This window comes from Pagrus major, chromosome 14 (genome assembly GCF_040436345.1).
Source record: "Pagrus major chromosome 14, Pma_NU_1.0".
NCBI lineage: Eukaryota > Metazoa > Chordata > Actinopteri > Spariformes > Sparidae > Pagrus > Pagrus major.
In genome coordinates this window covers 18,669,722-18,697,346 of record NC_133228.1, presented here as the reverse complement: position 1 = coordinate 18,697,346, position 27,625 = coordinate 18,669,722, and the positions used below count along the sequence as shown (strand labels likewise).

Genomic DNA, 27,625 nt, shown 5'->3' with positions numbered 1-27,625 from the left:
CCAATCAGAGCCGACCCATGATGTTCTCCCACCTACGTGTCGTATTCGGTTATTATTGAGGGGAAAAAACACAGGGCTGCGTTTCATGACACTTCTTTAACCAGACAGGTATTGTCAACAGGCGGAACGATGTCAGAGCCCAGCAAGCAGGAAATTTCCACTATTTTCAAGCGGCTTCGCTCCGTTCCTACGAATAAGGTGAGAGTTTTAAACGGCAAACGGTTTACTGCCTTTAACAAGGAAGTTAGCTGAACTAAACATCTGACACGTCGCACTTTGACAAACGCCAAGGCTAGCTTAAACTTGCAAACAATTAGCTCGTACGTTTCACGTTAAAACGTGTCGATGTAGTTGTCACCAGGGCTTCTCAAGATTTCGTTAACATTTCCAGGAGAGTAATCTGTCAGGAAACTTGTGAACCGTACCCAAACGCAACGTTAGCCAAACTGGTGACAGCCTAGCTAGCTATATTTCTGACAGCTGACCTGTAGCTATCCTTGTTTGTTTAGGTTCAGTTTTCGTTTGCTTAAAGCTTCGTCAAGGCCTTTGGTCCACTTGAAAAAAACGTAAGGCGGTAGTGCATGCATCCTGAATGATAAGCATAAAGGAAGTGTGCCTATTTTCAGCTGATTTCACTGCGAAATTCAACCCACTTCACTAACAGCTGTTTGGGTAAGTCAGCTAATGTCGCAGGCAACCTGCACTTCAGACCTTCATGGTTGCACAACTGTTGTTTTAATCTGACAATCACCCTTCACGTTGCTTGCTTCCACGTCTCTTTTATTGATTGTGAACATATGAGAAGAAAGATGGAACATATCACCTTTACTGCTTCATTGAAATATCTGTTTATATTTTGAGATAATGCATTATTTATGTGTGTCTCCTGTGCTCTCTTTCCACCCCAGGTTTGCTTTGACTGCTCAGTTAAAAACCCCAGCTGGGCCAGCATCACCTATGGTGTATTCCTATGTATAGATTGCTCTGGGACACACAGGTCTCTCGGGGTGCACCTGTCCTTTATCAGGTGAGTCAGGACTTATCTATATAGCACAGGTTACAAAATACTTCAAAATAAAAGCATTTAGCAGCTAAATCCGAATGTAACAAAGTATACTTTACAAATCGGAACATTAGTTGGAACTAATGAATATCAGTTAAATTAGATCACCTAATAGTGAGAGAGAGGTAAACTATTTTAAAGTTTAGGGGCAAAGACAGCGAGTTGCGTCTGTCTTTATTTTAGGTTAAACTTTGGGAGCATTCAGTAGAGGCCAACACTGGAGTAATGTGATCCCTGTGCTTTGTCAAATGGTAGGGAGTGATTTATTATGGAACCTGAGATGCAGTTTGTACCGGTAAAACCATGTAGTTTGTTCAAACATTGACATTGTTCGGCTTCATAGGTTGGTTAAAAAACAAATCCTAGTAAATCTCAATACACGCAATAATAAATAACAGGTCATGTACAGTGCAGACAACAACAATGAACACAGTTCCAGTGTGAAAGATGCTTACGAAATCAGCAGAGTTATTGCATTTGATATGAAAGACTTGCTTGTAAACGTTCGTGGTAGTGGCTCTATAGCGTCTTATGAATTCTTTAAAATGTGGATGAACCTGATCAGACTTAATTCTCTGCACACTCCCTTTTACCTGCATTTTGTAAATACGTTCCAGTTGTTTATGCTCTTATGCTCCTTCTTCTTCTTCTGCTTCTTGTTCTATGTGCCCGGGTGCCCATACCATGCACATATAATAAAACACTTACAACAAGATTTCTGTAAACAGCCTCTAAAATGTTCTTACTTATATCATATAAATCCAATTTCCAGATTAAAGACATTGCTTTTTAAAATATATATATATTCTGTGTTGGCTGTAAAATGTAAAGTGCAATCAAAAAAGGTTCCTATATATTTAAACTCTCATACTGCTTCAACAGGCTGATCACTAATCAAAACAAGTGGAAAAATAATGACTGGTGACTCACATTAATTAATTAGTTTTAGTTTCGTTAATAAAAAAAAAAGTACTGTCCTCACCAATATGTGGAAATATGTTGACTGACTTACTGTGTCCCCTGCCTGTTGTGTCATACAGGTCCACTGAGCTGGATTTTAATTGGTCCTGGTTTCAGCTAAGATGTATGCAAGTGGGAGGCAATGCCAGCGCGGTCAGTACCCGAAGGCAGAATAAAAACACACTATCAACCAAATTGAAATGTCATCATTGAGTGAAGCATGCTTAATTTAATGCAATTCTTCCTGTCTGGCTTCCTGTATCTGTTCTGATCTTATGGCAGATGTCATTTTTCAATCAACATGGGTGCACATCCAGCGCTGCCAATGCCAAGTACAACAGCCGAGCTGCTCAGCTGTACAGAGAGAAGATAAAGACTTTAGCCACGCAAGCCACCAGACGCCATGGCACTGAGGTAATCCGGACATGTTTCTTTATTGTCTTAAAACAACTCAGCCAACTTTGGCTTCCTGTGTTTGCAGAAGCTTTATCTCTAACAGCACAGATAGCTGTATCAGTTTTACTGCTCTTCTTTTGTACAGTTGTGGCTCGACTGTCAAGCTCCTCTCTCCCCAACATCGCCAGACGACAAGCAGGTGGATTTCTTCAGTCTGCATTCACAGGTACAGTGTGCCTGCTTTGCCTAGGTGTGATTTTATACACATATCTGTTTGTTGGATATAACACAGTGACAGGAGATTAATAATTCCACCATGTGTGTCTTTTTAATGTTGTTCCAGACTGTTCCTGAAAACCTGAACATGGCCAAAATGAGTCTGAGCTCCTCCACATCAGAGACGACTGTAACCACGAAAGAAGAGGAAGACAATAATGGTATTCAGTGTTTCTCCTTCACAACATAGAAAACCAATAAAATATAAACATACACAAGTTGTGTTTATTCATGTTAAACATTTCAGGTAATCTAGAGGAGGGTCCTAGCGTTGAGATGCTGAGTGTTTCTCCAAAAGCAAATCCAGGTTGGTTTATATTCTTTGTACTTACGATCTTCCCATGTCCTTAAAAACTTTGAATCGTAAGATGTGACTTTACCGTCCCTCGATTTCTGCAGAGGTTTCCTCTCTTCTTAAGAAGAAACCAACTGCTGCCAAGAAAACCGTATGTATTCATTCTATTAAATTTCTGGTTGGACAGAACGTTTTATCGTAAGTATGAGTCTTTGGAGACTTTTGCATTCATAGTGTGTTTTATAAACTGTGTCTGCTCCTAGTTAGCCTCTAAGAAGGGTGGACTGGGTGCTCAGAAGGTGAGCAGCAAGAGTTTCTCAGCGCTGGAGAAGCAGGCTCAAGCTGCCGACAAGCTCAGAGAGAGAGAAGAGAGCACTGGTGCCACCAAGAAAAATATTCAATCTGAGGAATCAATGTGAGGGTTTTTACTTATTTTTTAAATCTTCCTTTTACTTGTTATTTGATGTTTTCCCACCCTTTATTGTATTCAGTATTTTTCAGTGTTTCTGTTTTTGTCATTTTTTAAAACTCTCCTGCGTTCCTCCTTCTCAGCGCTCCGTCCATGCGACTGACCTATAAAGATCTTGAGCAGCAGAGGAAAAAGGAGGAGCAGAAGTTGAAGGGGTTAGAAGGGAATAAGAAAGAGCAAGCTGAGAGACTGGGCATGGGTCTCGGCATGAGGAGGTATGACGATGAAGAGGCAAATACTTCATCTTGTAGTCGATATGAGAATTGGTATTAATATAATCAGTTTTTTGCTCTCATCATCGTTCTGTAGTGGAGTGTCTCACTCTGTGACATCGGACATGCACATGATCCAGCAGGAGGATCCGCGGGGGGCCAAGACCACCAAAGTGCGAAGGTTTACTGAGGACGATGAGGATGAAGGGTCATTCAACTCTAGGTCAGATAATGAAAATTTATAATAAAATATATATTAATATACAGCTTTTATTTTTATTTATTTTTTTATGAATGTCTTCTTCCTTTAGGGTCTTGTCCCGGTTTGAGGATCAAACAGAAACATCAGATAAATTCTCCTCGCGATGGGATGATCGAAGCGAGGGAGGAGGCTGGATGAAGGAGAGCAAGAAGCCAGAGCCAGATTTCTTCATAACCTCTGCTATAACATCAGTGGATGAAAGGTGAGATATTTTCTCTTTTAATGTTACGTAGAACCTGTGACTTATGACTTTTCCTAACTTTACTGTTTTGCTTTAAACAGAAGCAATTTAACCTTTTTTTGATATTGGAAGTTATCATTTAGATAACTTTCATTTGGAAACAGGAAAACAGTGTATTCTTTTGTGTATTCTTTTATACCACGTGCAACAAAATTTATTTTATTGTATCATAAATGATTTCATGTATGATCATTGTTTTCAGGGCCACATCCAGAAGAAAACCAGAACCAGTCGTAGATACGGGAGAAGCTCGGATGAAGTTTGGAGACGTGAAAGCCATCTCCTCTGACATGTACTTTGGAAAACAAGATAACTCTGAGGTACACAATGACAACATGCATCCTGCCCTCTCCATATGTTGTGCATACAGTGTTTAAAGTGGTGTGGATGATAGGAGTTGACTTGTAGTTGGCTAATGTAGCTTTTCACTTAGAAGTACTGTAAGTCTTAGTACACATACCGAAACATGGATTATATAGAGGAGGAAAGCCTATACTGCAGCAGCATGAGGCATTATACAGTCCTGATAATACATGTAAAGTTTTTTAATTCCAAAAACAATTTGTTTAAATACTTCAGAGACTAATTTATAGAAATAATTTAAAACACCAACGATAAAACAATCTGTAGCCAAATGGAGACAAATAAGAGCTGATCGTTTTCTAACCAATTTAATACCCGAGAATCCAATTCCAAAAATGATTGCAATTTAATAACATGTACTGTATTTTGACACACTTACTTACTTCCTAAATCATTTTTTCCTGCAGTGATAATTTTGTGAGGTGTAGTCAGAGCTTTTGAAAACATTTAAATGTGTCTGTATTTCTGTTCTTTAGTACGAGGCCAAAACACAACTGGAAAGATTTGCTGGAAGCAGTTCCATCAGTTCAGCAGACCTGTTTGATGATCCAAAGAAACAGACTGGTAAGAGACTGCTGCCCCATCTCGTAATGAATACATGCCTCTGTAATCACCCAAAGACACTTTGAGCCTCATGCGGGAACATTTGAATGCCACTTTTTCCAAGAAGATTTGATCATTAGCATATTCCCCAAATTGCTGTAAAATGCTACCTTTTGCACAACAGTAATAAGAACACCAACAATGTGTCATTAGTGCAATTCTGTTTGCACTTTGACAGAAATAGTGAGAGGATGATTTAACAGGAAATTGCACGGTAAAAAATGTTAAACCAAAATGTTTCATGAATCAGATGAGACAAGAAAATTAAATTGGCCTGTACAGAATCTCAGGTTATACTGTCGGGTGCAGACACGACCTGCATAAAGACCCTGACCCAGAACTCTCCTGACAACTACTACTGCAATCAATAAGTTCCCAAAACATGACAATGGTTTTTGCTGTTTACTTTCATTTTATTTCATTTCTGCAACAGATTTAAACTCCGAATTCATTAATTGTACAAATTCTTAAGTGTTAGAGGCAGAAAATCTAAACAAGACTCATAAGACAGGTCAGGACCACAGATTCTCTTAAGTCACACCTATGTGCCACTTAAGGACAAATCTGATCGTCTGATTGTGTCTTGTACACATTTTTATTGTTTTCTTTCTGTCTGCTTGACTCTCTCTGTGTTTGTCATCTGCACACAGCAAGTTCGTACCGTCTGACCAACGTGCTGCCCAGTGCTCCTGACATGTCACAGCTCAAACTGGGAGTGCGCTCAGTCGCGGGGAGACTCTCCGTCATGGCCAGTGGCGTCGTTAGCACAATTCAGGTCGGTCAAGAAATATGTTGCTTGAATTAAGCAAACATTTTGAAGCATAAATTAAATTTCTAATAATGTTTTTTTTTTTTTTTCCAGGATCACTATAGCTCCTGAGTCATGGTGCATCACCTCTAGGATTCAGTGCCCTTATAGTCATGCTCCCAGTGAGTGACGGTCGCCCATCTGAGGAGCGAAAGAAGGACAAAGATCAGTCAGTGCTGTGGGCAAATCTGCTCTATGATGGCATTAAGATGTACCCAAAAATTACCCTGTATACATCTATATCTAGTTTTTTAGTATGACATAATGTACATACAAGAGTTGTTAGAACCAAGATGGCCGAAGCACAATGTTTTCAAAGGAATTATGTTTCCCATAAGGCATCTTGAAGGGAGATTTATGTGTATAGTTTAGTTATGAAGGATGTTTAGTTTGCCGTTATTACTTTATTGCTTTAAAGGTCTGGGGGGTTTGAATATGTAGAAATGCTTTATGTAGCAGTCTGAGAAGGTTTATGGTGTTATGAAGATGGGGTTTGCTTTTTCATTCCAATAGTTAATGAGGCTAGAAAAACCTCTAATTGGTTTACATACTCTCGCTCGTCTTAGCACTTTGCAGTGTCGTTTTGTGCTCTTTTTTTGCACATTCCCGGAGATTTGAAAGTGTCCTTTCCGTCCCCAAAGTGCACTTATGTTTGCTTTTCCACACACAGGACCAAAATCTGATAAAGAGGCCTGGGGGGACCAGATATATATAGATATATAATTTAGCACATAAGCTTCATTATCTTGCATATGTTTTTCTTCTTTTTCATAGGACATGCAGCTGTAGTCACAAAAAGACAAGATAGCACGTAACCTAAAAGTTTGAAGGAAAAGTTTGACATTGTTGAAAATATATTGATTTGCTTTCTTGGCCAGTTTTAGATGAGAAGATTGATACCACTCTCATATCTGTCCGTTCAATATGAAGCTACAGCCAGCAGCTGGTTAGCTTAGCTTAACTTAGCTTAGCATAGAGACTGGAAATGTGGCAAGGCAGCTAGCCTGCACTAGCTAGAAGGTGACAAAAGACTGAGGAGTAAAAACTTTGGCTTTTCCGATGGAATGTGTGGAAACCTTTGGACAGAGCCAGGTTACCATTTCCCTCTGTTTCCAGTCTCTATCCTAAGATAAGCTATGAGAGTGATATTGATCTTCTTATCATCTATTCCATCACAGCAGATAAGTGATCAGTTGCACTATGCAGTATTTTCTGTTTTGTTTTGTTTTTCTCAATGCAGTTACTTGGAATCAGACACTTCAAGACGTTTTAATCAAGAATATATTCCACAAAATCACCTGTAGATTAAATTCATTTAGAGAGTGCCTTTTGAGGATTTTTGGGGTTGAATTTGTAGCTGCTTTCTGTTAGAGTTTGGGTTTACATGCTTTGTTTTGTATTTAATTTAAAGGCACACACTTATGCCTCTTGAAGTCTAGAATTTGCCGATGCAGTGGGACCTCTTTGTAGCTTTCAGGCCCCGCTGTACAGCAACACATGTCCACTTAAAATATCAATGCAAACAATCCATTTCAAACCTTCATTTTCATTCAGTTCAGTTCATTTTTGTTGCTGTAACATACTGCCAAGGTCATTAATTCTGTCAAATATAACCGAGCTGTTGATGTGTCACATAAGTGGTGCTATAGTATGAGTTAGCAACTTGATATCCGATCATGGATTTGGTATGGAATAATTATGGCTTGTGCTTTAGCATTCAGATAAAGTTAGCCATGATGCTAAAAATGTAACTTCAGATATGTAATTGTGCAGACTTTTAGAAACTAGAGGTTTTACAGCCCTGATCGGGAACAGGATGATTATATTACTGAGCAATTTCTGTACTTGTTTTTCTTGCTTCTCAGGAGTTTGCGGTGTTGAATACACTAAAAGAAGAGGGCGAAGTGAAAGTTTGTTTACTCCATCACTCTATGCCTTAGTCCAAAGATATCTGATTAACGCACCCTCATTTTGCAATACCGTGGAGTCCTCTAGTTACCCTATTTTGCACATAATTTTTTAGAAATTGCACGTGGCAGCTTTTGCTTGAATGTACTGTATTGCGATTGACCCTTTGCCTCTACGTTGGCGTTGTGTCCATTTTTGTATTTTGTTGATCTTTGTAAGACTGTTTGTGTCTTCTGCTGTTGAATATTGTTATATGAAAGAATAGTAGCTGGTGTAATTTGCATGGCCCTTGTAGTTAGTTGCTTACACATCCTGAATACAAGACAGCTGGAACCCATACATTAATTTAATAATAATGGAATAAGAGATAACTGTACAGTAGGCTGAGAATTGCTACATACAGTGTCGTATGTGGCTATGAATTACCATTTATAGAAAGCTACTGATAATCAAGTTTTGACTTATTTTGACATTCAAAATCTAAGTAAGATTTTTTGGAAACCTGCCAAATAAATGGCTTGTGCTTAACCTGTTTTTGCCTGGTCATTTTCTTGCCTACACTTCACATAAATGTGTGTTTCTCTTTGTGTGATTAATTGATTTGTTTAGTTTGGAAGAAAATAGCAAAAAGTCCAAGTGGACATCTTCAAATGTCTTATATTTTTAAGACTTTTACTCAAGCACTTACTTACTTTGTATGGATGACTTTCACTTTTACCAGAGTAAAATTTTAACACAATATCTTTACTTCTTTTTGCAACACTGTTTGCAGTGATGAAACAGAAAATCAGCAAATCTTCACTTTGGAGAAGCTCAAATCAGGAGATGTTGGATATTTTTGTCTTGATACATTACTTAAACGCCCATTAAATAATCAATTAGTCGATTAATTAATATTAATGTCCTTTTAAAGACATCATTAATCCAGCATGGTTTCCTTCAGGACGAAAGCTGGCAGCCGCCTACGTGGCTGGCTGAGGCGTTTAGGTGGCTTCTTACGCAGTCGGATTTATGAGCGTTTTGCTATTAACGATTAAACAAACTGGCAAACGCGACTGAAAATGTCAATTTCTATTTAAAACGGTTGTGTCACTTGACATAAAAGGTAAAATATTCATCTAGGGGTTACAGGTTTTGTGTTTTTTTATGAAGAAATACCGTTATTAGCGTGCGTATTTACGAGTTTACGACAGCACGTGAAAGCGGCATTTTTCCAAGGAAGAAGAAGCTAAAGGGATGAAATACGCCAAACTTAGTCGTTAGCTAAGATTGTTACGCCATTTTAGTATCCTACATTATGTATTTACCTGTAAAAGAAGTGTTTTATTTTACTCTGCAACTTAACGAATAGTTGGTTCGACTTTATTTTTATTTATTTATTTATTTTTCTTACAGTTAGGCCTCTTGCATTCCTTCAAAGTAAAGGTGCCAGTGTGCTAAAATGCCTACTGAGGTAAAGCAGAGGAAGAAGTCACAGAAACAAAGTGATGAAGTGTCTGAAACCTCGACTACAAACGGAAAAGACGAAGCTCAGAAAGTGAAGACGGCAACTGGAAGTAAACCACCCTCGAGTTTGGATATCAGAAGTATTATCTGCGTTTTGTCGCTGGCAGTATGCGGAGGTCTGAGCTGGTAAGGCGACCATCCTCGTATTTGCATGAATTTTCTGAGGGTTTTTGTCCTCTGCTAAAAGTTTTCACGTCTCTTGGCTTCAGGGTGGTGCTGCAGCAGAATGAGAGGTTTTCCAGAATTGAAGAAAAGTACAGTTTATTACACGGGAAGACTTCAAATCTGTTCGACATGGAGGAAGAAGTCCTGAAGGTTTCTAAAAAGGTACGTGTGCTTCAAAGTGGAGGAGCTTCCTCGATGGATGGAGCTCTAAAGGGTCATTTCACCAAACAAAACATTATCAGTCCACCCCTAAGGGCAGCAACTAGCTATGGATTAAAGGAAAAGTTCACCCAAAAATGAAAATTCAGACATCATATACTCAACCCCATGCTGATGGAAAGTCAGGTGAAGTTTCGTAGTCCACAAAATATTTCCGGAGCGTCACTGCTGCAGTGTCCTCAACTGAAGTAGATGGGGACTTGTTTTAAAACATAGAAAAAACCCATGGTCCCATACAACGCGTCTGGCATTGGCAAAATTAAGAAGATGGAATAAGCGAATGTTTCACATCTTCGCTTACATACACAGTAGTACTCCCCAACACCTGTAGACACACTTTAATGTGTAATAAATGTAGGAATTCTTTGTTTCAATTTTTAAGTAACCAAGTATTTGTGATTTGGGTAGATAGTTTCAATTAGGTTGGATGAATAAGGGCGAATGAGTGTTTGCAAACCTGGGAACTGTATTTTTGCTATATTTTTCTTGTATCCTTGCTTTTGTTGTGAACTCAAATGATTATGAACAACTGCCTCACATCATATAAAACCCTCTGCATGCTACATTTTGTTTGCTCTCTGAAAATATGAGAAAAACTCCTTCTTGTATCGTCCTTACATCTCTAGTATCCACATTTCTGTGCTCTTCAATTCAGTTCACTTCTATTGTATACAATATCTTCATGTATGCATGCTGCACTGTATCTATTATATATGAAAACTGAAGACGGTAGAGCTCCCACAGAAACAGCCCTCCTGTTTTGTGTTGCGGCTGCAGCTTGCCGCCTCCGAGGATGACCTACAGGAGGCGCTCTCCACCGTCTCCTTGGCAACACGACTCCAGCAGGACATCTCCACCCTCCACACGGCTGTTGCAGCGATGCAGGCCGACGAGAACTCTGCCTCCCGTGACCTGCAGGCAGTCAACGGCCACTTCCTCAACGTGACGGAGACGTGGCAGGAGCGTCTGGCCGCCATCACCACTGACCTGGCCGCCCTCAAGGCCGAATCCAGGGAGGCTCATGTTGGAGCCACCGAGCGGGTAAACGAGGCTGAGCGGAGGGCCCGGTCGCTGGCGGAGAAGCTGGAGGAGCTTGAGGACAGCACGAAGAGGAACGCCCGAGCTATGGAGCGCACAGAGGAAGAAGACATCAAGCGAGCGCAGGGTCAGCTGGACTGGAACACCAAGCAGATCCACCACCTGGAGGGGCAGATCAGCAGCCTGAGCAAGAAGGAGGCTGAGCTCAGCTCTCAGCTCCAGGAGCACATTCCCCGGGCGCAGGAATGTGAACAGCACCTGCCGCAGGTGGAGGAGGCAGTGCGCTCCATCCTGAGGCTGGGTGTTGATCTGAATGGGCTGGAGAAACGTCTGGAGGAGGTGACGTTACAAGTGTTTGGGACTGAGGACAGCATGCTGAAAGCACTCACTGAAATCCTGGAGATGAGACAGGAGCTGGACACCCTGCAGGCTCAAAACAGCATCCTGAAAATGAAGAATGAGCTGTCTGTGGTTAAAGAGGCGGTCCGTGAACTCACCATGGTGCTGAAGGAAAATAGGATTGAAAAGGACTCTGACACTCTGGAGGGAGAAGGATGGATAGAGGAGGAGGAGGAGGAGTGGGAGGAAAAAGTTGACGAAGACGAAACAGCTCAGCTTCTTTATGGTGACCTCACTGAATGATGTCATTGTTTTGGGTCAACGGAGGAAAGGGAGCGGCCCTGTTTATATATTTGCTCAGTCAAAGTTCAGTATTAATGTTTGTCAAAGTGTGTACCTCAGTTTTATAGCGTAAGAGTTCCCTGATTTCAGTATAAACTCTTGTACACTAGCACTGTATTACACAAGCACAATCAAGAATGTATTTTAATGTTTGTTTAATGTGGAGTGACACCTACAGGTTTCTTTAGTAACTGTATAAAAACATGCCACATTACAAGGCAATATGTTATGTATCACAACACACGGGTCACAATTCAATATATTACAATTTTTCTAAATCTAATTTAGGAAAACTCAGTTTAAGGGTCAAAACAACACCATAAGAATACAATCTGATTGAAAGAAAGTTTACTTTTTTATTAAATCAGAACAGCAAGTTCAGCATTTGCATTTATCACAGTTCCTGTAACATCCAACATCATAGCACTATGTGCGTGCAATCTGAGAAAAGAAATGAACGATTGTCTGTATCAGTAAAAAAATAAAATAAAGGTGCTTGCAGGAGTTTTAGGTAGGGCTTGTTATCAGATTTCGATTTCAACTTTTATAGCACCAACCGAATTTGCCTCGATACTATCAAGAACAGAAAAATGTCTTGTCATTCGATACCAAATTTCCATACCTAAGGAGTTAATCTCATCAGCGTCAGTGAGCCAATAAGCATGCAGCATGCTTGTTGTGCCAAGATCTAATAGTGCTAGTGATTGGCTGTCTCAGGGCATGCAGGAAAAACACAAGATAGACACGCTTGCACTCACAAGTGTATGTGTAATGTAATCTTTTGTTAAAACGTATTTATTGACATCGGTATCAAAAAAGTGTCATTCAGGAACGATATCGAAGGTATCTGTAGGTAAACTAATTTAGAAAATAAAAGCTTGTCACAGTAACCACCACACAGTTTTGCATATAAACTATTCAATAAAAATCATGTAACATAATATCACAATACTCAAGTGTATTGATATTTTCGTACCAATTACTCTCAAGCCAGCCATTTGCAATGATAAGGCTGTAAAACAATATCTGCGCCGGCCTATCCAGAAGTAACAACCTGAGAGCTGAAACAAACTGTCAATCGATCTTTAAAAAGTAATTTTCTAGCAAAATATTTCCAACCCTTTCTAGTTCCAGCCTCTGAACTTTGTAGATTGGCTGTTTTTCTTTCATATTTAATAATAAACGTAATACTTTTAAGTAATGGACTGTTGTTTGCATCACCTTGTGTGTTATGATGATGTGAAAATGATTGATAATGACAATGAAAATAATCGTTTGTTGCAGCCTCTAACTACCTGGTACATCTCTGTCAGTGTTGCCTTTGATTTGTTACAGGAGGTGCTTTTATAGATGTATAATAAAGCTTCATGTTTTTGAAGACATGTTGACATCATGGCAATCATCGCATCACTGTTCTTATTTAATAAAGTCACATTTTTTTATTAAAAAAAGTCTCATTTGTTTAAATTTGTTTTGACGCAATACTTTGTGTTTTTCATGAAGACATAACCTGAAAAAATGTCTTATAATGTATGATTGCTTTAAACACCTTCTGAATACACAAACATACAGCATTTGCACCTATCAATCCATTCCCTGTGTGTCCTGTTTCAGTGTGAGAGCGTGCAGCCGATGCTGGAGAGTCTCGGGGGTCAGCGGGGGGCTCTGCAGCCTCAGCTGGAGGGTTTCGAGCAGGACGTGAGCCGGCTGAAGGAGTGGGCTTCAGGGCTGACGGAGAAACGAGCTCAGCTTCAGAACAGCCTGAGTGCACTGAGAGCCGCCGTGGGACAGATCGAAGAGCGCACCTCGGCCATCGCAAAGGACTTCGGCAATAAGGTCTGTCAGATTATTTTGTTGTCAGGGCTTTTTTCCACACCACCTGTGATTCCAGATGCAGGAAACTCAATGTTCAATGAATCTGCTACAGAATCATTTTGTCTGTGAAATAGTTTAGATGCTGTGTAAAACATAAATAAAAACAGAATGCATATTCCCCCTGTAGGTTGCATCAGTGAGAACAGATGTGCGCAGGATGGACGGCCTGCAGTCTGAGCTTGAGTCTCTGCTGACTCATCTGGGTGAGCTGGAGGACAAGACCGCTCAGGTGGAGCACAGCATGGTCAAACGTATCGGAGACGTGCTGGCCAACAGCATCGACCGGATCTCAAACCTCCGATCTGAATCTGAGAGCAACACTCGCGCCATAGAGCAGCTCCGCAAACGCGTCCCTGAACTCACCGCTGCTGACAAACAGATCTCTGAGCGTTTGAGGGAGCTGGAGAGCAGCAGAGCTCGTCTGATAAGAACAGTGACCTTTGCCAGCGACCTGAAACCAAAAGTTGCTGCCATCAAAAGAGACTTTGGGGCGTTTGAGCCTCAGGTGTCAGATCTGACTCTGCGGATAGGAAGACTGGCAGAGGAGCTGACTAAGAGAGAGCAGGAGATCGCTGAGCTCAGACAGACATTAGCTAACCTCACTGCAGTAGAGGGAGATTTAAGTGTTACCACGAAACAGGTTAGTGAAATAGCTGATTTATCTGATATAGGAGAGATGCACAGGCCGACATGAGCGACCTCAGATGAGTGGAGCGTATCAAGGATTTCTTCTTTTGGCCTTTTCACCTGTCATACTACTGTTTGAAGTAAACCTTTTTAATAAAAATTAAATAAATGTGAAACTTTGTCTACCACACTCTGATTGTCTGTACAGCCTTAAAGCACAAAGCTGGTAACACTAATGCATTTAAAAGTATGAAAGTAAACAACCTGGCAGCTGGTTTGTCAGCATTTCTAAAAGGTGGAACATGGTTTTGAAGTTTGTGAATGAGATTGTTTCCCTTTTGGCTCCTGTGCAGCTATGTTAGTTTTACTTGGCTGAGATTCACCGGGTAGTTGTTTTGATATTGTAAACAGGTTCTGATGCCATGCTTTGATCTGATTCCACATACGATTACTGTATGTCCTTGGTTTTTCTTTTGAGTTTTGTGTGACGATGTCATTTTTTATATTTTTACATTGTTTTTATTTAACCCTTATCTTACAAGGAATATTCCCATTGAGATTCTGAATCTCTCTCACAAGGGAATCCTGGCCAAGACAGCAGCATAAAATGTTTTACATAAGTTAAACCATTTAAAACAAACAACATAAAAAAGTTCATAGAGAAAAAAGCAACTGGCTTAAAACAATCAGCAAATTACAATAAGACTATATTTGTCACAATATTTGTCATTGTGATTAAATCTTTGTTACAGAGAGAGTTTGTGAGGTGGGCCCTGTGAGGTGTCACACCTTAACCATGAACCATTAACCAGGAACCTAACTTGCTCCACAAGCTAAGCCACTCTCATCATTACAACAGCTATCTAAATAACACAGAAGTCTAATCTATTTTATCAGGGAAGCCCAAATTGAATTCGCAGTTTGCCTTGAAACAATTGTGTGTATCGAGCCGATGCAAATCTACTCAGACAGACTTGTGAGATAGGTCTCCCAGATACGCCCTCCCCCCTGGGTGCTGATAGTTTCAGTGTCTTTCCTCTCCTCAGAGAGTTATCTCATCCCAGCCTGAACCTATTGTTTCCTGTGAACCTGTATTTCATCTTGGCCGTAAACTGTTAGCATCCAAGTGCCTTCCAGCTAAATAGCTCACTTTGAAGCCCCCGTACAAGTTGTTGAGCAAGGAAGCACATTTCTGAGGAACACCTGGGGGACGAAAATTACACTGTACCTGTCACTGTGTAAGCCAAGCACACAGCGTTCAGTTTTACATGTGGCGTATGTCTTGAGGTGCTGCTTGATGAATCGAGAGGTTATTTGTTGCATTCAAACGTCGTAGGAAAATACAGATTATGCAATTGAGATGGAATTCCTTTTTGGGATTTAACAAGATTTAAGCCTCCCTTTGGAGATATCACGCCTACATAGTTGCAAATTTACATTCACACCCACACAATCAAAGTGTCACCCATGATTTAACAGTACAGGCGAGAAATAACTCTTCACAGCTTTTGAGTCAACAAGAGTTTTTATTCTTGTAGAAAAAAAAAAGTAGTGAGTAAACAAAGGAGTGCTCAAAAGGAGCTCATCATTATTGCATTCAGTTGGTTTAAAAAAAAACAGCATTTGAGGGTAAAACTTAACAAAAGACAACATTAGAAAAAAAAAATACAGTGCAGATGAGTTTGGGTTTGAATTCACAGATCAGCAGTCCGGCTTTTCTCCTCACATTGGCTACTTTTCTACCAAAATGTGCAACATCATGACATCAACTATCAAGTTTAAGAACGAATTCTTCATGAAAACAGGAAAAGTGGGTTATGTTCACCCTTTAGGAAGCGCTATTGTCCTTTTTTTGGTAACCTGATGTTGCTCTGCTCATGTAAAATCACCTACTTCCCCTTCTTAGCTTTGGATATGTCGGCCAGTGTCCGTGTGGTCTCTTGCAGGGCCTTCTGAAGGGTAGCAATCGCCTTATCGTGGCCTTCTAGCTTGGCTGCTTTCTCTTCCAAGCCGGCCACCATGCTTTTTAAGCTCTGCAGCTGCTCTGGCTTCACGCTGCTGCTGCTGCCCTCCAGAGCGCTGAGCCTCTCCTCCAAGTCCCTCACCTGCTGATCGAAGCCCTCCACAGCAGCCATGTTGGACTGGAGCTCCACCAAACTGCTCTTCAGCGCCTCCATCTTCTCCTCCAAGCCCGCATTGACACTCTTCACAGCCTGCTCCTGAGCAGCCAGAGTGCTCTCATGGCTGTCGTATTTGGTGAGCAGCGTCTCCACTTTGCTGCTGATGTCTGATACCGATGCAGACAGTGAGTCTCCGCTCTCCTCTGATGCTTTGACTCTGACTTCTAGGTCGTCTGATTGCTTCTTGACCTGAGCGGCTGCTTCGTTCGCCTTCCCTTCCACATTACGAGCAGCTTCAACCGCCTGCTCCACGCTGCTCTCCAGTGTCTCGCTTCTGTCCTTCAGAGCCTGGACGTCGGCCTCAGCTTCAGACAGCGACTGCCTCAGACTCCCAACGGTCTCCTGCACCACTGACCTCACCGTTTGAACTTCCTGAGAAAGCGAGGCTACCTCCTGGTTACGAGTCTGGAGCTCTGCCCTCACAGCACCGATCTGCTCCCTGAGTGAATTGGCCAAGGAGTCAGAAGCCTCTTTGGCCGTTTTGATTTCAGCTACAGCATCAACGATAGCAGTGAGCTCCTGTTTGATGAGGGCAGGGTCTTCCATGTCGCCCAGGCGGGCCTTGAGGTCAGCCAGCTGGCTCTGCGCGTCGCCCTGAGCTTCGGTGAACTCCGCCACGCTGGCCTTGATGGACTGACTCGCCTCGGCCAGACGCTCCTCCACAGTCTTCTCCAGAGAGGAGAAGTCCCTCTCCCGGGCCTCCTTCACCTCGCTGATGCCCTCTGAGAGGTCCCTGAGCAGATCGTTCTGGAGCCTCTGGAGGGCCTCCTCCACCCTCCTGGTCTCCACCTCGCCCCTCTTCATGCGGCTGATGGAGCCCTCCAGCTCCACCCGTGTGATCTTCAGTGATGACTCCAGCCCGTCCACGACACTCGCTAGAGACTCCACCTGTGCAAGAAGGGAAACATACAGAATCAGTGCATTTTTATCCATTTTAACACAATATGATCCACAAAACCTGCAATACAATGATGAGTTCCTGTGAACAAGGGCTGCAGCTAATGATTATTTTCATTATCGAATAATCGATTCATCATTTAGTCTATAAATGTTAAAAAACTGTGAAAAAAGCCCAAAGTGACATCTTCAAACATCTTGTTTTGTCCACAACACAAAGATATTCTGTTTAGTGTCAGAGAGGAGTAAAGAAACCAGAAAATATTTACATTTCAGAAGCCGGAATCAGATAATTTTGACTTTTTTCCTTCTTAAAAAATGACCAAACTGATTAATTGTTCATCAAAGTTGCTGCTGATTCATTTAATAGTTGACAACTAGTTGATTAATTGATTAACTGCAGCAGCTCTACACAGAACTGCCCTTAATGAGCTCATAATATGTAATATATCATAAGATGGTGCAGGAAAAAGGTAAAGATGAGATTTTCTAAAAATGTAATCATCAATCCTCAGTTCTGCTGTTGGTATTAGAACTATTTTAGAGTTTAAGTCACACCCAACCCAGAATAAATTAACACGACAGACGTGTTTCATCTGAACATTTACATGAATAGAGATGAGTCATCATATAGCTCAAGTCAGTGATGGTACATAGCTGCAGGCTACTAGATCCTGAGTGTTGATCAGACAGGTTATACATGGTGTAGAGCCTACTTTTATCTTGGAGAACATCGATACAGAAATGAGGAAAGAATGAATGAAACAGGAGAGAACTTCAACTATATGCTTTAATTTGCATGGGCACTTCTTTATCCAGTTTCACTAGTGGAAAAGAGACTCATAATCAGACATTTTTGCTTAGTTTGCTCCAGTTTATGCACTTTATAGAACAAAGTGTGCTCTCATCCTTATCTTCCTTGTGCATCTGTTCTTCTCAAACAAAAGAAAACATAAGAAAATAGAGAATAATGTAGAAATGATTCATTTGCACCAAGTCTGACACTTTTAATTCTACTTTTTGGACTTCTGCTCAGTTAAAAAGTGTAAGGAGAAAATGAGGAATCCATCACTGTGGCTCACCTAACCTACCCCACCCCCCACCAGAACATACAGTACATCATATGGACAGTTATGTAATGGTACACAAAGTCACCATCTCTAACGAAAACAACAATAATGCATGAACTATATAAGTGGTTTAAAGTTACTTCTGTCACTCACACAACTTTTCCCCATTGATTCATGTCATTTTTCCACCTACCTGTTGAACCACACTGTCCATTTTACTGCCCAGCTCCGCGCTCAGCCGTGCGCTCTCCTCCTGCCCGGCGCTCGTCTGGCGCATTTCCTCCACGACTTGCTGCAAATAGAAAGCAGCAACCCCTACAGCGCCTATCAACGCGATATAAAACAAAGTGGAGGCTACAAGACCGAGGCAGCTCCCTGACCGTGGTGGCCCCTGAGGAGCGGGGCCACTCACCCCGTTACTACTGTTGCTGCTGCTGCTGCTGCTGATCTTCGGGCTTTTCTTCGACGCGGCATCATCCTGGCTGGATGCGGCGCTCTTCTCGCCGGAGCTGCTCTTGTGTCGGTTTTTCGCAGTCATCTTCAGTGTGGGAGCTCGCTGAGATTGTGTGTGATGTGATGTGGGAGTGTAAGTGAGTGCTGGGTTTTTGCTTTTTTTTTGCAGTCGTGGATGGAGGATGTTTCCAGTCCAGGCCCACAAACCGGAGCAGCAGCGTATCAGGGAGCGCGTCGTGTCTTTCCACGGGGCTCTGTGCGTTGAGGTATGCGGATGGGGGCTGTCCCATGTACTCCAGGCTCTGCGAGGGTCCAGTTTGACGACTTTAAACAGCATGAAACAATGAATTACTTCTACTGCTCTTACACGATTGGGAATTTTGTTCTATTTTTACACCAGAAGCTAGATCCACCACTTTATTTTCATTTTCCACCCAAAGACGAGAGGGACGTTTCTGCAGAAGCATCTCTGTGGTGCCAAAAAAAGCAACTTTACTGAGTTTTTCCAAAAACTTCCAACATGAAATTAGGTTATTTTAACTTTGAAATCACTTGATTTGATAGAATAGCAGGACAGAAGGGGTCTAAACCTAATGAATCTGGGTGTTACTGACATAAATCAGTCTATTATACCGTTTTGGTGACTGTAACACACTTTCATAAATGCTGATTCAGTTCTGAAAAACTGATGCAAACTTTCAGCAAGCGTCCCAGCTGAGCAGCACAGGGAGGGGCTGTTACTTCCCTCGAGTTTGCTCCTCCTTTTCATACGTGGCAGCTGAAGTCTCGGTGCTGCAGGCTGCTGTTAAACCCCCTGGTCACATCCTCACACAGTGAGACAGCAACTGAAGTCAGCTTCTCCACAGTTAAAGGGGGGAAAAAAGTAGTTTCCTCCATTAAAAAGTGATTTGATCATGTTTTGTGATTTAAATTGTTTGCAAGTAGGGTTAAGATGTGATCAAGATCTTTTGATACAAGAGGGAAAACAAGTGATCGTAGATAAAAATGAACCAAGATAAAGACAATAGAAGAGAAAAAACATATACACATATATACAGATATGACTGAGAATTGTACTGTGAGTATAAAATGATATAAATATAACTGCACAGAGACTTAGATTGGAAGGAAATGTGCACAAGATAGTTGCACAGTATAAATATAACTGCAGAGGATAATTTCACTGTAAAAATGTAAATATAAGGGGTATGTTTGTATAAAAATATAGAAATACTTAAAAAAGTATATACTGTGTATAAGGATATGCATACAGACTGATGAGCTGGTTCATATATGATAGAATAATATATGTAATAATAAATACAACAGATATTGAAAGAGTATAAATATGAATAATGTGAAGGCTATGTAAGGAGTGTGTATATACTTATACTACAAGTGAATTTCTCCAGTGAAGGCTCAGTGAAGTCATATCGTATTGTATCTTATCTTATATATTTTATGTAAATATGAATTATGTAAATAAATACATTTTACAATTGTGTTTTTATATTATTATCATATTTCTGTAGGACTTTTCTGGTATCATCATGTCCAATGCTTCTCTGGGGTATATTTTAATATATAATGGTTATTCCTATTTTTAACAAAGTGCCTACCACCAATAAAAAGAAAACATCCATGCATGCAAAATGTGTTATTAAAGTTGCCCTCTGAACACAGGATGAAAGAATAAGTCCATAAGTGCTCTTTTCCAAAGAGCAAAGCATGTTTACATCCTCGGTTTAAACGCTAGATGGCACTAAAGGAGCACTTTATAGTGAAAGCAAACACTTGCAAGGCAGATAGAAGTCTGAAGCCACATCCACAGGGCATTAGGTTATGTACACATAGATATAATGTAAAACTATTATTCATAAACAATAAATAAATGTAAATAATTAAATAAAATTCTCTATATAACTAATTATTATGGATCATTACTGAGTTAATAGCAGCGTTAACAGTGTAAAGGGCCTTTGTGTTCTCTCTTAAACTTTATTCGAAATCAACAAAGTACCCAGAAGAGAAAAATGTGAAGGTATTGCAAATTTTAGAACAACTTTATTGACAAAAACAGGTTGACAATTTGAAATAGCATCAGGAGTATGTTTGCTCGAGTTAGTACACAAATTATAATAAGAAAAAGTAGGTAAATTAAATAAATATAGAAGAATAAGTTGGCACATAAGGCAATGTTTCTTTACAGCTTTGGTGTTGTGCTCTGTTTTAATGTATCCATGTAGAAGTTTAGTAAAGATGTTAAGATAGTAAAGTTGGGATTTACAACTTTTTATTCACAGACATTGTATTGCATCAGAACAAATAACAAATAACATATTGAAATTAAACTGAGGATCTATTTTTTTTGTTTAAAAAGCCAAATTAAGACAAGGTCATACCAAAAGGTTAGACTCAGGGTGCAGTCCCAAATTGGTCAATTCTAGCTTCAGCTGTTATGTGAAAGAAAGACATTTCACAACATTAACTGGACTAATAGGATATAATATAAGCGATATTAAAATTATAAGAGAACACTTTTCCGGATAATAACATGCTTTTTCCCCTCAAGTATAAATGATTCCAGTATCAAATACCGATCTTTATCTCACCCACATCTCTTAATTGCGGGGTTTCCGAGCAGACCGTGAATGAGTCATGACGCCCCGCCCAGACGCCGTGACAACAGACGCTGCTCCTCCGACGCGCTGTCCAGGTGTTCGGTGTGTGATATTGCAGAGATCCGGACCGTTTTGGAGCTTTATCAGTAAATCTGCATGAAATGGCCTAACGTGATATGCTTTGTCTCCGAGCCCAGCTCTCCCTCGGACGTGTGAAATGCCGTCTTTCCAGCCCCAGCTGCCTCATCTCTCAGAGAATGACGCGGGAACACCGTTAAAATGAAGACTGACACGGGGATGAGAATTTGAGCTGTGTGTTTATACCTCGAGTGGGATAAGCTAGCGGTTACGCTAGCAGGCTAGCCAGACAGCTCAGACACCCGGCGGCGGCGGCTCGGATATCGGATTCGTGCGGCCATGGCTGGGCTCATCAAGAAGCAGATCCTGAAGCATCTCTCCAGGTCAGTCCTGAGCGGTGGTTGACGTTAGCAGACAGGGAGTGGAGAGAAAAGGGGCGACGGAGGGACTCAGCTGTCAGACAGACGTTAGCTAGCTGTAAAAATGTTAGTTTAAGGTTTCAAACGAAACCAAAACGAAGTGTACTCTTTGTTAAACACGGATGGGGATGTTTAGGGTTTTGGTCTAGTGAGTTAGCGCACAATCCCTGTTGTCTGTCAGACTGTCAGCTGCGTTTTCAGTTGACGTAACCCTCACTGACCCGAGACGTGGCTAGTCGGCTAACTTGCTAACTCGGGTGTTAGCTAGCTGGTGAGGAGCTAATCCCTTAACACTTGCCTTAGCAGGTTGAACCAGTCTGGTGGTGGAGTCAGATTGTTTAAAAACAATCTCAGTCGTCCTCTGAAGGCAAATTATCTTCCAGTTTTCGGTAGCTAACAAACACAGAGACATAAATCCTAACTGGGAGATGAGTAGAGTTTAATTTGACATAATTATTTTTGATAACTGCTTGGGCAGGTTTGTTTTCACGGGTTTAAACCCTGCTTATCTGGACTTCACACCTCTATAGACACATGGCACACGACACAAGATCATCTAGAGAGCGACATTTCCTATAGTCACCTTTATTAAACCTATTTGATAGCATTTCGTGTCACCCTCTCATGTACCAGGAGATAAATGAGTGTAATATTGGTTCAGGATCTGTTTAATGGCGCTACCACTTGCTGTGTAAGGCCCCATTTATTTTTCTAATGTCTTGCTGTTATGTGCAGCATTCAGCGCGACCCATTTTACATCTATTATTTAGCATTTTCCACTGTCCCTCAAGGGACTTTCAATGGACTACTTCCTTGTTTTTGTTCCAGAGAGAGAGCTTGAAACATGCAGCACCTTTTTGCTCCCTCATACTAACCTGCTAATGACCTCAAGCAGCAGATCCACACCTTCGAACAATGTGTGAAATGACAAGAGGCTGTGTGATGAAACTGAAAGGTGGACTGGACACTGACAGCTGTCATATTTCTAATGCAGCTCACTGATGACGAAGTCTTTAGACAGCTCATCAGTATGCAGGTGGACAGCTTTGTCTTTGTGTAAAGCACAAAGAGAGACCGTCTTTGCGGTGACTGATTTGTGATCAATTAGTCACCCACTGGTTAACGATGTTTAGGACTGCTTTGTCCTTCATAATCGTACACAATGCCGCAGCCAAGATTAGCGTTGTGAGTGGCATGCCCTTCATTGTCCTCGTACTCTAACTTGTGTGTGTGTCTCCGTGTGCTCGGTCTGTGTGTGTCGAGGCAAGTGTTTCTGTAGATGACTGTGCATGCCCTCGGCAGCATTAGCATCACCATTGACAGGAAATGACTTGAAGAGTCGTGATGTCATCTGTCTTTAGGCTTGCCATCTGATCTTCTTTGTCCTGCCCTGATTGGTCGGGCATTGGGCGGTGGGAGCTGACCTGTCCGTGAGCCAATCCTGCTCAGTTTGGTGTTGTGATGTCACAGTGAAAGCGCTGGTGTCAGAATGCTAAATCACCGTTTATATGGCTGCAAATACAGTAGATTATCATCATGCGTGCGTGCGTGGTTTATCTCGAGGATGGTTTAGACTTTTAGTGCTCAGTTGCTGTTTCGTGCTGCTTCATCAGCACCAGCCGAGAATAGCCTGCACCACTCGCAGGCTTATTCATCCACTCTGTAGGTGTGCACACACACCTACAGGTTATGTTGTGGGTGTCAACATGTCAGCTCAGCCTCCATGCTGAACCGCTGCAGAGGGCACACGGCTGTAGAATACAGTCTGTGACCAGGAGAGGCTGCACCACATCTTTACAGTTCATTGACTCAGAAGTCTGCAATGGCTGTTCCTCCTCTGGCCAAGACAAGTGCACTGAGGCATGTGAGACATATTAAACTAGTTGAGAGGGCCTTTTTGTACAATGGGAGCGGTTGGAAGAAGCATTATGTGTGACTTTTCATGTGCAAGGATTAGTTTGTTAACAGTGAGCGACATTTTGGAGTTGTCAGCAGGGCTCCAATTTAAGATTATTTTCACGATTAATCGCTCGGTCTATAAAATGTCAAAAGATTCTGAGTCACAGTTCTCCAGAGCTCAGAATGACGTCTTTGAATTGCTTCTTTCTCCCAACGAACAGTCCAAAACCCAAAGACTCTTCATTTACTGTCATAAATGACAAGGAAAAGCAGCAAATTCTCAACATTTATGCTTGAAAAACAACTGAAACAATTAATCAATCATCGAAATAGTTGACAACTAACTTTCTTTTGATAAACTAATCGTCGCAGCTCGAGTCATTCTGTGTTTTTCGTGACGTGAGAGTGTATCGATGAAGTGCTTGACTGAGGGTCGAACTCAGGTAGCCCCTTGGGGTGACTAGATGTCAAGGTGTGTGTTTGTCTGCATTACAGGCCGGTTTAGATTATCGACAGGAGTCCTGGCCCTCAGCCAGACAGATCATGTTTCACACTCACTCGCGCACACACGTACAGTATACAAATAGATGCATGGTGAAATGGCTAAACACAGTTAGACATACTTGGTCACGTTTTCTCTACTTTGTTCCCCCAAAAGAGAGAGTTTCTCTTGCTTTGACAGGGAAGTGAAAGGTCACTTGAGACTCAGCTGGAGAGCAGGAACATGGAGCTGATTGATATTCTGATACAGCAGCTTAAATCCAGGTGTTCCAGATGAGGACTGTGAGTCAAACTTGGTATGAATGACAGAGAGAAAACATTCCCAAATGGAGCGCTGTAGGGAAAAGGAGACTTTGAATGTCTTACTTTCGTCCCTCTTCCCTACTTTACCCAATTTCTTCCTCACTTCGCTTCCTTATTCCATCTTTCCACGCTCGCTTTCCCTCTACTTTTCCTCTCTTGTTTATTAACTCCTAAAAATGTGTTGCTTTGACTTTCTATTTCCTTATCTCGACATTAAATACATGGGTTAAGGGCTTCACCTAACTGTCGACCATTTCTAAATGTCTAAAAAAGGTAAGACAGCTCAAGGTGACGTCTCCAAATGTCTTGTTTTGTCTGTAAAACAGTTTATAGTCCAAAGATAATCAATATACAAAGATTTAAAGTAGAGAAAAGCAGCAAATCAAACGCTGCATCCATAAAAAACATTGCAAACACATAAAGGACAGAGTAAAACAGCTAGGGGAAATGAAATGTGAATATTTTCTTGTTTCTCTACTCCTCTATGATGGTAAACTGAAATTCCTTTGGTTGTGGACAAAACAAGACATTTGAGGACATCCTCTCGGGCTTTGGGAAACACCGATCAACATATTTTTTAACCTTCTTCTGATATTTTATAGACCAAACAACTGATTGATTAATCAAGAGAATGATCCACAGTTTAATGGTTTGTTTGCATCAAAACAAAACCATTCACAGTAAAAGTACACGAGAAAGAGACATGCGCTCAATATTGCATGGTTTGCTACCAGTGGTACAGAAAAAAGTACCAAGCTCGATGGAAACAACCCATTATGCAGGACATCCGCAGTGATCTACTTCATGTCTGGAAACTTCTCCCCCCTAAAAGCCATCTAAAGTGATGTTGCAAGAGTTTATTTTTGCTTTGAAGGAACCAGAAAATGCCGCACACGCACTTTGGGGTCCTCAAAGTGTATTTTTTCTTTGAACTGACCCCTACCTATGCATTCCATACCTTCCTGATTACAGAGTGAATGGCTGCTTATTAATGTCACAAGACCGCAGCTCAACAGTCCTGCAGGCTGTCGACAGCATAACTCACATCCTCGGTCACTGGGGAATGTAGAAAATTTGAGTGTCAGAGGGGGATTTTTTTTTGTTGATGTGGGTAAGGTGAAGCTATTTACACACAAATGTACACCGAACAGGTCTCTGAGTATGAAAGGATTATCACTACCTTCTAATGGACAGCGTTCATGACCTTGGAGATTATGCTTATGGTCAGGCTGGAATGTGAGGTCCGTTTTGGGGTTAAGTCGGGGCGATGGCAGCAACGCAACAAATGGTGGCAACATATGTCAGGAAAGAAAACAAGCATTTAAATATAACACCAACGGTCAAACGCTGTAACAGGACTGCAACTAACGATTGTTTTCATTGTCAATGAATCTGTCAATTTTTTTCTTGATTCATCGATTTGTTTTTTGGTCTATAGAATATAAAAAAATGGCTAAGTGTGTCCTAAAGCTCAAGATGACATCCTTGAACGTATTATAGGAAGGAAGACATATTCAGTACCTTACATACAGAACGCCCTGGCGGAGTAAAGTTGCAATTTTCCGCCTGGAACAGGCTGTATGAAAGGGGCTTGTGTGTACTTGTTTACTTTATAACAAAAAAAAGAAATTACAAACATTTTTTATACCAACTGGCATCATAATGTGTACCACAGAGGTAATGTTGAACACGTAGTGTTGAATTTCAATACTCGGTTTTCATCTTGCCAGTGGGGCTTTGAGCATTTTATTTCATGTAATAACAATGTTTTATTCATCATCAGAAATCTTGGGAACGCCAACTGTTCCCACAAGAATTTCCTCCATTACATTTTCAATCAATAAAGTGGAGTCAGCTTAGTTTTGGGAACCATTTTCAACTCTGACTCAGCTGAGGTTGATTGTAACACCAGTATTATGAACGTGCTACTCCATTGTGTGCACAAATCACTTTTCCATCAGTGGAGCTTTAGTGGCCATTTGGGGTGAGAGAGATGAATCCATCTCTGCTGTTGTGTTTGTCATGATGAGCCTCTTCAGGCCCGACTCTCGCCATCCTGCACTAGCAGTGTGATGATGATGATGATGAACTCCACTATTCCCAGTGTTATCGCTCACTGCTGGTGGGAAGGCTATTATGGCATGAGTCATGACTGAGTGCCTAGCTGTGGGTGTCTCATCACTGTGTAGCTGTGAAATACGTGTGTGTGTGTGTGTTTGTGTGCAACGTCGACATTTGACCAGGGTCCCTCTGGGCCTGGGCGTCCTCTGCTATGGTGGTTCTTGGATTGTTTTCACCTTCACGCTAACCTTTTCTTCGTCTCCACGGGGTCATGAATATTCCAGGACTCTGGGGCCTTCGCTGCCAGTATAAACTCCCTTCACTTAGACAGGTTGCCTGCCTGCGCGTTGGTGAATTGTCGTCCCTATTGGCGTGTGTGGAGGTGTTTTGTAGGAGTTTGTGTGTTATGTGTACAGCTTTAGATGTGTGTTTTGCACCTGTGCTGGTATGTAGGCTAGTAATTCAAGTAATCCCTCTTGATGATAACTTAGAGATGACTCAGTCTTTTTAATAACTGTTAGGGCTGCATAATGTATTCCAGTTGTTGTCATAAAGCAGAAAAGTTGAGTTGAGTTTTATCAAGATTTGTATGCCTTTTCTAAGCATGATATGTGCTCTTATCACTGCCAACAACTTTCTTTCAACTTAGGTAAATTAGTATAGAACATAGTATACCATTTTCATTAGCATTAACACAGCTATTTCTTTTATTACAACTCTAAACATATGATTTGCTCAAGAGTTGTGATGTACTACAGAGCTGCCAACGGCCTCAAGTTTATATTTAAATCTTTATTTCACTGGTTTTATTTTACTAAATTGAACTTGCTATTCAAAGCTCATTGAAATTATCAAGTTGTTAGGGGTGGATTAGGGTGTAATTTCGAGGGATAGACCGATTATTGGCCTGGCCAATTATCGGGCCAGGTTTTGGGGATTTTCACGATTACCAGTATCCGTGTTTTTTGTGTCCGATTATCATTAGCTTAACCTAAAAATGTGGCACTTTGGCTCCGATGCAACATTCGTTTGATTGGTCTGATTGATTACACGTCACAAGTAATGGCAAATCAACACTGAATCTGAATCTGCAACTAGTGCAGATAACTTGTAACCAAAGATATCAAATGAATGTAGTGGAGTGGAAGTTTAAAGTAACAGTAAATGGAAATACTT

General features: G+C 41.2%; 4 protein-coding genes across 7 annotated transcripts in view; 3 read left to right on the top strand and 1 right to left on the bottom strand.

Moving 5' to 3' along the window:
* The first annotated feature begins 36 nt into the window (after positions 1–36).
* arfgap3 (ADP-ribosylation factor GTPase activating protein 3) lies at positions 37–8,384 on the top strand. The gene is made up of 16 exons (XM_073480460.1): positions 37–198; positions 909–1,027; positions 2,104–2,176; positions 2,306–2,437; positions 2,565–2,645; positions 2,763–2,856; positions 2,943–3,002; positions 3,095–3,141; positions 3,254–3,405; positions 3,543–3,674; positions 3,769–3,894; positions 3,983–4,135; positions 4,377–4,494; positions 5,014–5,101; positions 5,791–5,915; positions 6,003–8,384. Exons 1-16 carry the CDS (start codon positions 130–132, stop codon positions 6,018–6,020), a joined length of 1,587 nt encoding a protein of 528 aa, XP_073336561.1. The 5' UTR covers positions 37–129; the 3' UTR covers positions 6,021–8,384.
* Positions 8,385–9,107: 723 nt separating this feature from the next.
* Positions 9,108–14,143, top strand: ikbip (IKBKB interacting protein). Of its 2 annotated transcripts, XM_073480770.1 has the most exons (4): positions 9,108–9,488; positions 9,572–9,689; positions 13,080–13,301; positions 13,468–14,143. In XM_073480770.1, exons 1-4 carry the CDS (start codon positions 9,298–9,300, stop codon positions 14,032–14,034), a joined length of 1,098 nt encoding a protein of 365 aa, XP_073336871.1. In that variant the 5' UTR covers positions 9,108–9,297; the 3' UTR covers positions 14,035–14,143. The 2 variants fall into 2 exon arrangements, with proteins under 2 accessions (XP_073336871.1, XP_073336870.1); XM_073480769.1 differs by lacking the exons at positions 13,080–13,301; positions 13,468–14,143 and adding an exon at positions 10,524–11,881.
* A 1,370-nt stretch (positions 14,144–15,513) lies between these two features.
* Positions 15,514–18,652, bottom strand: ckap4 (cytoskeleton associated protein 4). The gene is made up of 2 exons (XM_073480880.1): positions 18,308–18,652; positions 15,514–17,035 (listed from the first exon to the last, which is right to left on the bottom strand). The coding sequence occupies exons 1-2, from the start codon at positions 18,650–18,652 to the stop codon at positions 15,857–15,859; spliced, it is 1,524 nt and encodes a 507-aa protein (XP_073336981.1). The 3' UTR covers positions 15,514–15,856.
* A 2,614-nt stretch (positions 18,653–21,266) lies between these two features.
* bltp3b (bridge-like lipid transfer protein family member 3B) overlaps positions 21,267–27,625 on the top strand; it is a 33,291-nt gene continuing 26,932 nt past the window's right edge. For all 3 annotated transcript variants that reach the window (XM_073480309.1, XM_073480308.1, XM_073480310.1), the window contains exon 1: positions 21,267–21,649. In XM_073480309.1, coding sequence (XP_073336410.1) covers positions 21,606–21,649 — 44 coding nt within the window. In that variant the 5' untranslated portion in view covers positions 21,267–21,605. The remainder of the gene's footprint in view (positions 21,650–27,625) is intronic.